The sequence below is a fragment of the Heloderma suspectum genome, chromosome 4 (assembly GCF_057233095.1).
Source record: "Heloderma suspectum isolate Gila_16-S chromosome 4, 16-S_ref, whole genome shotgun sequence".
In the NCBI taxonomy this organism is placed as follows: domain Eukaryota; kingdom Metazoa; phylum Chordata; class Lepidosauria; order Squamata; family Helodermatidae; genus Heloderma; species Heloderma suspectum.
The window spans coordinates 84,829,484-84,844,142 of NC_139461.1; the positions used below are offsets into that span (position 1 = coordinate 84,829,484).

The following is a 14,659-nucleotide window of genomic DNA, read 5'->3' on the forward strand; positions in this document are numbered from 1 at the left end:
TATTAAAAGGCTGTCTTAAATTTATTGTGAAATTGGGAGAAGGGGGCACTTTTTGGTAAACAGTGATTTTGAAATTAAATCACAATTTTGAAATGTAACAAGAATGTCAATAAATATTTGTAAATTAATGTTGGATTTACTGAAACACTTTTGTAGATGTCAACATATAAAGACCCAATCCAGGAACTGTAAGTGATTGCGGCTAGATAGTAGAGACCTTTCACAATGCTGATATGTTGTTAAGTGGGGTGGGAAAAGGCAATAGAGTGTGGCCAGACTCCGGTTAGGCCCTGCTTCTTTCTCCCCTCTCCATCTCCTAATAATGGATTGGTGCTGTGAGAAGCAGTCATCTGTTAAATGTGGTGGGAGATGGAAGGAGGCACCCATATTGCTTCCATTAAGACCGATACCAGTTTTCCTGAATTGGATGTATTTAGTGTGCTGTTCTATGTTTGTGTTGTGTTCAGTAGTGCTGTGGTAGACTATACTAGTCTATCATTTCCATTGCTTTCATTTATTCCTGAAGGGGTTATGATTTAGACTGCAATTCTATATCCACTTACATGGGAGTAGGCCCCATTGAACTTAATGGAACCTACTTCTGAGCAGACATGTATAGGATTGCACTCTTATTTGCTTTTCTTTCTCCCCCCTCCCCTGATGTAACATGATGAATATGAGTATATGCTGCCTCACCTGCAGCAAATGCATAATTGGGGGTGGGGGAAATAATAGGCATGAACAGAATGATAAAACTATCAGTCCTGGAACAATTTCACTTTCATAACAAATCAGAAAGTATACAATATAGTGGGTTGTATCCAAAGGTGACCTTGTGAATGGAAGGAGCACTTCCTGAAATGGAAGCTGGGTATTTAAATTTTAACTGATTTCCCTTCTTACAGCCCCCACACTACCTCCCATGCTGTTTTGGAGAGTCCCTCAGCACTCTGGAGCAGATTTATAGGGGATAATGGGTAGCTGAGATCCAAAAGCACCCTGTTCCATGAACAGAACTACACTCAGGGAATTCTGAACCAAACCCCTCGTGTGTATATGATACGTTGTAAACAACACAATATTGTACAAGTAATCTTACAGCAGGCTTACATTATAATTTTCCCAACCTTTTTACTCAGTTTCAAATAAGAGACTGTGATCTTGTGAAGAGTTCAACTGCCCCAGTTTCTGGTGATTGGAGCTATGGGCTCACCAGAAAAGAACAAAAACATTTAGAACTGTATTTCCTGGCTTCAGCAGTTTATGTATTAAACTAGACAGCATCCAGTGTTTGTTAATTACATTTTTCTTATTGCCTGTGTGGCAAATTAAAATAGAGAAACAGATTAAGGGCAACAGCAGAAAATATAGACATAAAAAATAAAGAATTTAATAACATAGCAAGAGCCATGCTGGATCAGACTACAGGTCCATCTAGTCCAGCATTCTGTTCACACAGTGGCCAACCAGCTGCCCACAGGAAACCACAAGCAGGGCATGAGTGCAGCAGCACCCTCCTACCGAAGTTCTCCAGCAACTGGTGTACATAGGCATACTGCCTCTGGTACTGGAGGTAGCATAAAACCATCTGGACTAGTAGCCACTGATAGCTTTATCTTCCATGAATTTGTCCAATCCTCTATTAAAGATACCCAATGTGGCCACCACTACATCGTGTAGAAGTAAATTCCATAGTTTAACTCTGCACTGTGTGAAGAAGTACTTCCTTTTATCTGTCCTGAATCTCCCACCAATCAGCTTCATGGGATGACACCAGGATGTATTAAAAACACAAATGTTTGCTCTCTTTAAAAGATTTCAGTGGGGTTTATCTAGTTATGTCCCTCTATTTAGAAGGCTCTTTGCTAAAGCAGAAGCTTCCATGAATGGAAAGGGGATGGAGGCAATTTTCACAAATTCTCCCTCTTATCTGCAGCCCCATGGGCCACATCCTATGCTGTTCCAAAGGGTCCCCCAATCCTCTGGAGCCATCTGGGCTACAGAGGGAAGGGGGAATCAGTGAAAATCACCATTCATTCATTCATTCATTCTGCTGAATCAAAGAGCCTTCCATGAATGGAAGGACACAATTGGATACAACCCATTGTCCTTTTTCATTTTCCAGCTTCACAAATTCTTCCAAAATAGTTGCTTCCTCAATGTGAGATGACTGAAAGGACAGAGAGATTCAAATACTCATTTCAATATTTTGAAATTATTATTTATTCAAAAAAACAATCCTGTTGTTTGCATTTTGTAGCCCCCAGAGGTGTCTTAAAATATGATTTGATGTAGAGACTTGCCAGTAGAAGCATTGTTTTTTCCAGGTAAAATTGCTAATAGCCTGGGGTGTGGGGCAGGCAAGATTAATATCCTGCACTTTCTGTTCCATTAAAGGAACATTCAAGGAAGGTAGCAACATTTCCAGTACAAAATAATCAAAATGCAATAAACTTATGCATACAGTAGTTCACAGATTTGCCTCTTCACTTGAAATTTTACATTTTGGTGATGTTGAACCTGCCTCCTGATAGGAAGTTATAACTGTAGTCATAAACTGTTGCCTTGGTACAGCTTTACATAATCTTTTTTTTTTTTTTTAATAGAAAGCGGTGTTCATGTATTGTACATGAATAGGCCATGTACCTTAATTCACATATATTAACTTCTGGTATACTGATTTTTAATGCTTTTTTTCAGTGGAACTTACCTCCATGTAAATGGGCCTATGTTAAAGAGACTTAGGAGTAGTTTAAGGAACATTTCACTTCTCACAGTTATTCACAAACATATATTTTGTTCTTATTACCTGTAGTCAATCAGGTTTTTTGAAACCATATAAAACCTACAGACCTGTTTATCAGAGGCAAGTGTTAAATGAGTGTGCACATCACAGGCAGTGATTCCTCTTTCAAACCACATTTAGCTGCCTGAAAAATAGTATATTGTCTTCAACATGAATTTGAGATATACATATAATGCAATAATTGTAGTCCATAGCCTCAATCAAATTAACCTATTCAAACAAGATGGAAATCCTGGAGAACTGAAAGTGTGAAGCAGTTGCATTGTTATTATATTTGAAGTTGCCAGAGATTAACTTTGAGACCAGATTTGGCCCAAGACTGCAAGTTTCTATCCTTAACCTATTGTCATAACTTTGAATTTATTTATTTATTTAAGGAAGGAAGGAAGGAAGGAAGGAAGGAAGGAAGGTTGTTTTTAATTTAACTTTTCTGCCTGGGTCTGGATCCTGGCTTATGGTTCCTGACACATATCTGAAAAGTAGGGATGATCTAGTTTTTATCACATTGGAGGTTTTCTCTCCAAATACAATAGATCCCCTAAAACTGGAGATAATTGTTGATGCCCTCACTCCACAGCCTACAAGTGAAATACAGTATGTAGTTTCAAGGACCTCATCTGTGTTTTAGATATAGTTAATCACAACACATGCACAGCTCCGTCAGTGGCTATATGTGTGTCATTATCCTCATTGCAGAAGGGATGGATACCTTTTAATGCAACTTAGGAAAGCACTTACCACTGTATGTCTTAAAGCACATCCTCCTAGGAATATGCCACATCCAGTCTAGATCTGCAGTTCCTGATCCAGAAAGGGAATCTGTGTGTACAGATGTTACATTCATTAGGAAGTACAATTCACTGATTATGAACACAACTCATATTTGAACAGTGTCTTTTAACTGTGTAGTTGTGTGTCTCAGTGATGTCTGTCCTGTAGTTTTGTCACACATGTAAGAATCTTTGTCCTGCTAATCAGCTCAGGGCTGCCATGTTTTACCTGTACAGAATGTATCGATACAGGAGCTTCAGGCTCAGCTTGAGCAGGAGGTGAAACTTCGCCAAGAGGAGCAAGAAACATTTACAGAAAGGATCATTCAGGTAAATACATCACCTAGACACTAGAATAGACGTCTGTCTGTTTGTCTAATGACCATAGGCTTCTTATATTTGTGGTAAGAACTGGGAAGTTTCATAAATGGTTTCATTGTGGATTGATAGTCTAAGACATGTTGAAATACAATTAGAAGAAAAATTAAATGCATTTTCTTATTAGTGTTAACTGGAACCATTTTTTTGGCTATCAGACATATTAATTGGACAGTGAAATTCAAGATTACAGGGCTGTTCTTTGCTACAGATATATTGTATGGTGTAAGGTTTTGTGATTCGTACTCCTGCTTTTCCATATACTCCAATCTATCTTGAATGTTGGATTTTTTTCAGGAATGCACTGAAAGAAATGGCCTCTGGAAACAGTATTTGTCAAACACTACTTCAGGGATGTCGAACCTTAGGCCCATGGGCCAAATCCAGCCCATCTGAGGTCTCAATCCAGTCCTCTAGGATTCCCCCAATAGCCACCCCTACTTTTCCCTGAATGCCTATCGTTTGATGGTTTCTCAACTCTTGCACATTTTCTCCCATGCTAAAACGTTGAAATGCCTCTCTTAAAGCTGTTACTGGCAGTAAGAATTTTAAGCTAAAACATGATGCTATCTTGGGCCCCATTCCTTTTGCCCTTGGGCCCACACACCACTGGAATGTGGCCCTCAAGAGCTGCTCTGAAATTGAATTTGGAGCTGCTCTGAAATTGAATTTGGCCCTTGGGCTGAAAGTGGTTTGACAGCTTTGATTTACATTAAGGATCTAGTCGTAGAGCATCCAGTATTATTGCAGATAATCAAATTTCTATCAATAGTAGCAACTGGAGATTTGTCCTCTACTACATTTCTGCTCATTTGCTTATAGCCAAAGATAGCATACATGAATATATCAAATAGATTTCACTCATTAGTAAATGCTTCTGAATCAAAAGGCAGGATAGAAATCAAAGAAATAAAATATTGTTCTGTAAATTAAAGTTTATCATATATTGCATTTTTCTTTCTTCATTTTTTCATGGGTAAGATTTGGTCTAGATGTGAAATAGTAGGTGTGGTTTACATCTGGTTTTCAGGTGTACTTTTTCACTGAAGTATGGATTGTCTGATGAATTATTATGAAATTGCAGTAGCAACTCTTGGACTGTAGACTGTTTTGTTTGTTTCTTTGCCTGAGTCATCCTTAGGGCAGGTAAAAAAATGCTATTTAGTGCTGGAAACTTGAATATATGGATATATAGAGATATAAATATATAGATTATTTCTTCTGCTGAGACTTACTAGGATGAGTCTTTAATAAAGCTGTATTGTTTTAATACCGCTACCCCTGGAAGGCAAGTAGCCTCTTTCCTTAAGGCAGAGAAAGCAATATTCCAAAAAAGGGGAATTATCCCCACACAAAGTAAGCTAGAATTACTGAATCTATGCATTTTTATGGGTTTTATGGGTATGACTAGTTGAAAATGAAGCCAGCAAATGCAATTCACATACAGCAATAACAGAGTCAGGGTCACATGGGGAACATATTGAAAGGGTGCAGTGAAGAGTACAAAGTATATAGATAGGGTATAAAATGTTTACATTGCAGAAGTAATGATCTAGCTTGTTAAAATAAATGAGCTGTGTATTTCTTCAGCAGGTTATTCACATATGGTTAATTAAATTAAGTCTGCAACCTGTGGTCTTCAGTTTTCTCGAAAGTCAGATCCCTTGCCAAATTCAGTTAGCTGATGATAATTAGAATTGGCAGTCTTGAGTTTTCTTGCCCAAATGGAAAAACACATACATAACTACAACCCCCTCGAGGGCATTATCCTATTGATGTTGAGCATGGTTGTTCTGTTTAAAGCTGGAAGAGGACCATCTGCAGAGCCTACGGAGGAAAGACTTGGAAGTACAAAGCTTGACCTTGCAGAACAAATTGGAGGAGAAGACCTGGAGTCAGGAGAAAAACCTGATGCATCAAGAACTCAGGCATTTCAAGCAGAACACCTTTCTCCTCTATGTCAAACTGAAATGGTTGCTGAAACACTGGCGACAAGGAAAGCAAATGGAGGAGCAAGGAGAGGATGTACTCGAGGTAAATGTCCTGTGTTATTTAATGGAGTGAAACTACAAGGAAAAGTGATGCAGACAGTTCTGGGTTGAACAAAATACATTCTGAGAAATAACCTTGCTTCAAGTTCAGATTCCAGAGCATCCTTAACAGTGGCATTATGATCAGTCTCGCATTGATTATAGAGCAGAAAAATTGCTGAAATGGAACTTGAAGCTACTTGTCATTGGCCTCTTCAAAAGAGATTTGCAGTGTGGGCTCAGTGATGTAGCAATTCTAAATTACCTGTTACTCATCTCTAAATCAATCCAAAGGGCCAAAGCAGACATTGCTTTAAAGGCGTAGCTAGCCGCTGCATATTTGTCCTGTTTTATTATAAAGTAAGCAGAGGGGGCCCAATCTGGACTGAGACCTTTATATGGGGATGAGGGGCTTTAACCCTTCCCCCCTCACTGTGGTCCCAATCCAGATCAGACCTCCTATGCCTGCGGTTTTTATTGCCGAATAGCAATCCATTCAACTAGATCACTTTTTGGCAATATAAATTACAGATGTGGGACCCCTGATCTGGATCAGGTGCACAGCTGGAGGAGGAAGGTGAAAGCCCTCTGCCCCCATCCCCAAACTAGGTTCCAGTTTGGGCCTCTGCAACAGAAGAAAAGAATTCTGTTTGGGTCCAAGTGTACCACAAATCTATGGAATAAATCAATATCTTAGCAGATATCTCCCCCACCACCAGCAGATCCAAGACCCTAGGGAGCAGACACAGGAGGGGATTAGAACTGAACAGATTTACATGCATCAGTCTATTAATAGTTCAGATCAATTTGGGGTGGTCTCAACTTTTGTCACATTGTTCTGAAGAGCAAAATGAGGCTTTGTTTACATACTAGCAGTAGAGTCTCAAAGCAGCATCTTGTGGGAAAATAGAATTCATCATAATTTATTCTGTTTATCTCCCCAAAATGTCCAGTCCCATCATGAACAAATTTTTTCTCATCTAGTCCCTAAATAACTAATGACAGAAAATGGATAGGAAGAGAAGAAAATATCACTCTTTGTGACTTATTTATTCAGCCAAATACCTCAGCAAGGAAAAAATACCAATTGAATCAAAAAAATTCAACCTCTCCTATAGCTTTTTTTTTTTTTTGCAAAGCAAATGTGTCTTTTAGGATTTGCTCACTTTGTGCTGAGCGAGGTGTTGATATTATCAAAAGTAGAAAGAATTAGGGTTTCTTTGGATAATTTCATGGAATTGTACACTTAAAAAAACCCTGTATGTTATAAAAGTACATCACAAATATAGCGGTCATATCAGTAATAATAGCTATTGCCCATAATGGAATTAGACCTGCACTTAATATTACCAATTCCATTAAAAAGTTTGTTTATTATAATTAAAATAGTGTTTAATAAAAGTCATGAACAAACTGCAGGTCAAAAATTAAGCAACAGTCCTATTTCTTGAAACTTATATATACTTTTGCTGTTGCACATTTAGGATTTGATCCAAAGCTCTGTATGCAGATGGGCCTTCCTTACTCTTCCCATCTTTCTTTCATAAGTAATGAAGCATTCCCATGGTCATAGAAATGAATAAGGGAGATCTGCACAGTCACATGATTACTGGAACTTGTGGATCAAAGCCTTCATATAGAAATTATATCTTTGATTTTATTCACTTGCCATTTTAGTTTGAACACCTTGATCCTATGCCAGAATTCAGCTTTCAGTCTGCACAAAAGAGTGATGAACAGGAAGAGGAGGAGGAAGATGTAGTGTTTGCAATGACAGATTACTCCCAACATTCCACAGTAGAAATAAGTGATCATGGACCACCATTGCAGACTGCAGAATTGTTACAGCATCAAAAGCAGGTACCAAGGCAAATATGCAGGTGCTTACTCTGTCCTGAGAATCAAACTCCTTGTATTCTGTTGCGGTGTTGTATCTAGAATACCTTTAATCATAGTCATGATTCTGATTACAAGATGTAAATGTGTTTCACCTATTATGTTTATATTAATCAGGAGAAAAGGGAATGATGTAATTGCAGCTGCTTTTTTTGCTGACACTTTAAGCGAAATATTCCATCTCTTATCGCGACTCTTTAACCAGAAGAGTATATCCTTATCTGATGATTTGAGGTATATACAGCTTTATCCTACCTAAGCACCTCCATAATAATATACCATCTAATCATTATTGTGGGAAGCTTTTTATTTATTTTAAGACAGCAATTCAGTTGTCTCACTGAAGATTGGAGTGCTCCATTCTCTCCAGTATCCTGCCAGCCTCATGCTGGCAGATTGGAAGTCAAGAGGATGAGGTAGGGTGGGGGGCTTGTCTTTTCTTCTAACCATGGATGGAAGAAAAATAGCTCCCTCCCATTGCTGGAGCATGTCCAAATATTTCCTGCGAATGGAGACATGGTCAGGGGCTGAGAGGTCATTTGATCCATCGGATCCACAGCCTCTGTCTTCCCGCCAACTGGCATGCCTCTGACACACCTGCTTCCCCCCATCCCTCTATGAGGTTGGAGTTCCAGCCTTGTAAATGGAGCCACCATAGAAACCTCCATGGTGGTTAGGCAGTGTCAGGAGTTGGGTTCCAACATTGGAACCCCCCCCCCCAAGGTCGGAGCTCTGACTAAGACCTCAAGGGGGTTTTTCTGATCAATCCTTTGGCCCCTGGAATGCTGTCTATGGATCATAGGATTGCTCTCCAAATAATCTAAGAATCAGATTTATGTGTTTGAATTTGTTTCTTAGAAGATGGGGAGAATGCAAGAAAACACTTACTGCATGAAATGCTTAAAAAAAAGCTAATTAATGCTGATATATTTCCCCCCAAGTGGATTGAGAGATTTACCTATTTTTAGCCTGACCTAGATTCATATACAGTATATGCAGTATTTAGGCCTCAGAAAATACCAATAGATATATTAAATCAGCAGAATGCTTTCCAAAATAGCAGCAATGACTCGGGGTGCAGTCCAGCTTCTTTAAAACCATTGGCAGTTTAGCCAGTGGCCTTTGATTTGTAGTCTACGCAATTAACAACTAGTGATTACCAAAATGGTTCAGCCACTCTATTTCAGGATTAATATATATATGTCAAATTTATCTTTCTAGTTATATATTTATAAATATATTTATATAGGGAAAATTAACTCACCTTTCCTAGGGCAGCAAACAACAATATAATCATTGAAATAACAATAATAAAATAAAATAAAAATAAGCAGTAAAGGCAATCAAATAATCTCAAACAGTAGTTACAAGCAGTAATTATAGCACTAAGTACAGCAGTCTGAACTGTGAATAAAGAGGTTTTTAAAAACCTGCTTAAATAGTGCATGCCCTCAGATCTGGTGGATTTTGCATGGGAAATAATTCAACCATCTATAACAGAAAAAGCTGTTTTGTCCATCGCTTCTAAGTTTACAGTAGTAGACACTTGCCATAAATTATTGAGCGGTATCCTATTTAATGCTACAGTTAACGTAAATTACATTGCACTAGTATAAGCGACATCTAGCACAATGCCAATATCATTTGCTGGTGCTACAGGTTCTGTCTACTACTACTGGCATTGCACTAGAGGTCGCTTATGCTAGCACAAAATAATATACCTTACCGGTAGTGTCGAACAGGATACTGCCCATTCTTATTAGATCCCAATATACAGGAGTATATCTTCATTTTTGAAATAAACACCATAATCCACAAGCACAAACAGAGAATAACATTCCTTAGTAAGGACTAGGGTTCAAAAACTAGGGCTGTGCATTGCTTCAGTGCTGAATCTGTATATTGAAGTGAATCAGGGTGATTCAGGGATGCCTCAATGAGATCCATAACTGATCAGAACAGCACAGAGGTGCCCCAAAGTAAAGCGGGTCACTGCTGAAACATCTCAGTCTGCCTCAAGGAGGGAGGGAGCTTTGGTGAATGGCAACTGTAGTTGCCAAATTAGGGCTGAACTTAACCCAGCTGTCTCCAATCAGTGACAGTGTTGGAGTGGGTGGGGGGGGGGATACTGTATATTTTGGAGAAACCTGCGTTTGTTTCATTGTGAGAGAGAAAGAGCTGTTAGGTGGTGGTTACTGGAGAGAGCTGTTAGAAAGAATTGGTTAGCTAGATCTGTGTGGTGTGTGTGTGTTGTACTGCAGCTTTGTTCTGCTTATTCTTTCCCTTTTCAGTTCAACTATTCCCTTTCTTACTTTTCCAGAGTATTTATTTTAAAAAGCAAAACAAAACAGTACTTTAGTAGTTTAGTTTCCTCCTTTCCTTGCATTGTTCTTTGGCTCCCCCACCCATCCCTTCTGAATTATTCAACCATTCTCTCTCTCTCTTTCTTTCTTTCTTTCGATTCTTTATAAAAAAAAACAAGAAAAAATTAAAAAGTAGTTTAGTTTCCTTGCCTTTTTCTTTGGCTCCCCCACTTCTCAATTCAACTCTTTCTTTGTAGTTTGCCAGCTAGATCGATCGATCAATCGATCTATCCATCCATCTTTCCTTTACTTGTTCTTGGCTCTTACCCTCCACCCTTCTCAATTCCAATATTTCTTCCCTTCCCTTCCCATTTTTGAACTCTATATTTTTCCCTTAAAATTTTTTTTCTTTGCTTGTACATCATTCTGTATTTGCTTTGCTTTTGCTCGTGTGTGTGTGCGTGCGTGCGTGCGCACACACTTGTGTTGTGGTCAAGCAAAGCGCTACCCACATCCACATTTCAAAATACAGTGGGCAAAGCACTACACGCACATAACATCTATTATTTAAATAACACTATAGTGTGTGGCAAAGCAAGGCCAATATGAGGCATCTTCTGGGTCTTGGCATTGGGGCTGCCTATTGCCCAGATTTCATGTACTTCTGTACAACCAGTGAAAAGTTATAGCTCTTTGCTTTGAAGAGATTGTGTGGAAAACATAGCATAGCCCGCTAGCCAGTCTGTTTTCCCAGGTAATGTGTATTCCATTCAGCCAAAGAGAGCCTGAGGTCATCCACTGTGAAGCCGAATAGGAAAGGGGAGAAGGATTATTTATTTATTTATTTATTTATTGCATTTATATCCCGCCTTTTTTCCTCTTGCAAGGAACCCAAGGTGGCTTACATTATCCTCCTCCTCTCCATTTTATCCTCACAACAACAACCCTGTGAGGTAGGTTGGGCTGAGAGTGTGTGGCTGGCCCAAAGTCACCCAGTGAGCTTCCATGGCTGAGTGGGGACTAGAACCCGGATCTCCCGGCTCCCAGTCCAACACTCTAGCCACTACACCACACTGGCACATTTGCACTTCAAAGAAACCTACAACGGATATTAGGGATAGTGACCTCCTCCCAATCACCGCTTAAACACGTAACTTCTCTGATTATCCCTTTATGACCTTTGGTTTGAGTTTCTGAGAACAGCACATTTTATCTGTGCCTAGCACAAAAACTACTGGGACAAACTGTCTGAAATTTGGCAGGTGGGATTACCTCCATAGGGGCTGACAGGTTCCCAAATTTCATATATTTATCCTAAAAACCGAAAAAGTTATGGCCGTTTCTGTTTTCTAATGCAAGTTGATGGGAAAATGTCAAATCTGAATGAATCTCACTTTGGATCTAAAGCGAAGCGGATTGGGTTTGAATCGGTCTGAAGTGAGGTGGGGCTGCTTCAGAAGGTCTGAAGCAGCATCCAAAGTGAAGCGGAGGGTCCATGCAGAGACCTATCAAAAACCACTGGCCTATGAAGAATGTTGGTTGAGCACTCAGTTTCCAAAGCAGAAGTAGAAAAGGAGTATGAAGGGAGTGATAGGTCTGGCAATAGCTGATGACAGGCAGGAAGCTGCAGAATGGTATATTTTGGTCTAAATGTATATGCTACAAGCTAATAGCACTAAAGCAACACTTGCAGGATAAGAATACAGACTAAGGTTACACAGTCTCTGAAAGGATATTTGTGTTTCTGAAACGTTTGGCGTGATGAGGTGATAGTCCAAGTTCTGCTCTTGCCATTCTTCAGATCTTGGGAGACATCTGCATGTAATCTTAGGGTAGTGGTCTGGATTGTTCTGTGAAAACACAAAGAAATCTACTTGCAGAACGGCTTTCTTTTCTAAGTATGAGTCTATATATTGTGACATCCCAGGGCTGGCCTGGTCATAGTGCTCCCCTAGTCCTGATGCCTGGTGCAGTTGCACTATCCTGAATTGCTGCACCTCATGGGTGTTTTGATGCAACACCTCGATTCATATGTTGAACCAGTGCAACAGCCCATGTACAAGTTCCTATCTGCTTTTTTGTCTATCACAACTGACCATAGGATTAGGCTGTGATAATTTATTTATTTATTTATTTATTATTATTAAATTTATTAATCGCCCATCTGGCTGGTCACCCAGCCACTTTGGGCGATGTACAACATACAATAAAACAGTTTAAAACAATAAAATTCTACAATAAAAACATTTCCTAAAATACCCTAACCCACCCCAAATGCCTGCCTGAACAACCACATTTTTAATGCACGACGGAAGCTCATTAAAGAGGGGGCATGACGGAGTTCCCTAGGGAGGGAGTTCCACAGAGTGGGGGCCACCACAGAAAAGGCCCTCTCCCTCATCCCCACCAGTCTAGCTGTCCTGGCTGATGGGACAGAGAGAAGGCCATCCGAGGCTGATCTTGTTAAGCGGCCTGTCTGGTGCTGCTGGAGGCGCTCTTTAAGATAATGAACAAGATGGAGGCGCTCCTTAAGATAATGAACAAAAATAAGTACCAATGAAGGCATAAGCTATGCTGTGCAGGGCCACCCAAGACGGACAAGTCATGGTGGAGAGTTCTGACAAAATGTGGTCCACTGGAGAAGGAAATGGCAACCCACTCCAGTATTCTTGCCAAGAAAACCCCATGGAATGTATCACAAGGCTAAAAGATATGACGCTGGAAGATGAGCCCCTCAGGTCGGAAGGTGTCCAATATACTACTGAGGAAGAGCAGAGGGAATTTCCAAGTAGCGCCAGAAAGAGTGAAGCGGCTGAGCCAAAGCCGAAAGGACACTCAGCTGTGGATGTGCCTGGTGGTGAAAAGGAAGTCCGATGCTGTAAAGAACAATATTGTTTAGGAACCTGGAATATAAGATCAATGAATCAAGATAAGCTGGAGGTGGTCAAACATGAGATGGCAAGATTGAATATTGACATCTTGGGAATCAGTGAACTAAAATGGACAAGCATGGGCGAATTTAATTCAGGTTACCATTATATCTACTACTGTGGGCAAGAATACCTTAGAAGAAATAGAGTAGCACTCATAGCCAACAAAAGGGTGAGAAAAGCAGTACTGGGGTACAATCTCAAAAACGATAGAATGATCTCAGTACGAATCCAAGGCAAACGATTCAACATCACAGTAATTCAAGTCTATGCCCCAATCACTGAGGCCGAAGAAGCTGAGGTTGATCGGTTCTATGAAGACCTACAGCACCTTCTATGAGGTTGATCGGTTGTATGAAAACCTACAGCACCTTCAAGAACTAACACCAAAAAAAGATGTCCTTTTCATCATAGGGGATTGGAATGCTAAAGTAGGAAGTCAAGAAACCTAACACCAAAAAAAGATGTCCTTTTCATCATAGGGGATTGGAATGCTAAAGTAGGAAGTCAAGAAATCACCGGGATAACAGGCAAGCATGGCCTTGGTGTACAAAATGAAGCAGGACAAAGGCTAATAGAGTTTTGCCAAGAGAACACGCTGATCATAGCAAACACACTTTTCCAACAGCACAAGAGGCAAATCTACACATGGACATCACTAGATGGTCAATATCGAAATCAGATTGATTATGTACTTTGCAGCCAAAGATGGAGAAGCTCTATACAGTCAGTAAAAACAAGACCTGGAGCTGACTGTGGCTCAGATCATGAGCTTCTTATTGCAAAATTTCAGCTTAAATTGAAGAACGTAGGGAAAACCACTAAACCATTTAGGTATGGCCTAAATCATATCCCTTATGAATATACAGTGGAGGTGAGGAATAGATTTCAGGGATTAGACCTGATAGACAGAGTGCCTCAGGAACTATGGACGGAGGTCCGTAACATTGTTCAGGAGGCAGCAACTCAATCCATCCCAAAGAAAAAGAAATGCAAAAAAGCAAAGTGGCTGTGTGATGAGGCTTTACAAGTAGCTGAGGAAAGAAGGGAAGTGAAAAGCAAGGGAGAAAGGGGAAGATATACCCAACTGAATGCAGAGTTCCAAAGAATAGCAAGGAGAGACAAGAAGGCCTTCTTAAATGAACAATGCAAAGAAATCATGGAAAACAATAGAATGGGAAAGACTAGAGATCTTTTCAAGAAAATCGGAGATATCAAGGGAACGTTTTGTGCAAAGATGGGCATGATAAAGGACAAAGAAGGCAGGGACCTAACAGAAGCAGATGAGATTAAGAAGAGGTGGGAAGAATACACAGAAGAACTATACAGGGAAGATCTTAATGTCCCTGATAGCCATGATAGTGCGGTCACTGAACTTGAGCTGGACATCCTAGAGAGTGAAGTTAAGTGGGCCTTAGGAAGCATTACTAACAACAAAGCTAGCAGAGATGACAGTATTCCAGCTGAGCTATTTAAAATCCTAAAAGATGATGCTGTTAAAGTGCTGCACTCAATATGCCAACACATTTGGACACTCAACAAGACT

The 14,659-nt window shown here is 39.9% G+C and overlaps 1 protein-coding gene across 2 annotated transcripts in view; it reads left to right on the forward strand.

The window, feature by feature from the left end:
• Positions 1-14,659, forward strand: part of MTCL1 (microtubule crosslinking factor 1) — a 144,025-nt gene that overhangs the window by 98,212 nt on the left and 31,154 nt on the right. Inside the window, exons 7-9 of one of the 2 annotated variants that reach the window (XM_084848101.1) lie at positions 3,814-3,906; positions 5,758-5,988; positions 7,662-7,844. In XM_084848101.1, the coding sequence (XP_084704227.1) occupies positions 3,814-3,906; positions 5,758-5,988; positions 7,662-7,844 (507 nt within the window). The remainder of the gene's footprint in view (positions 1-3,813; positions 3,907-5,757; positions 5,989-7,661; positions 7,845-14,659) is intronic. The other variant, XM_084848102.1, reaches the window with a different exon arrangement.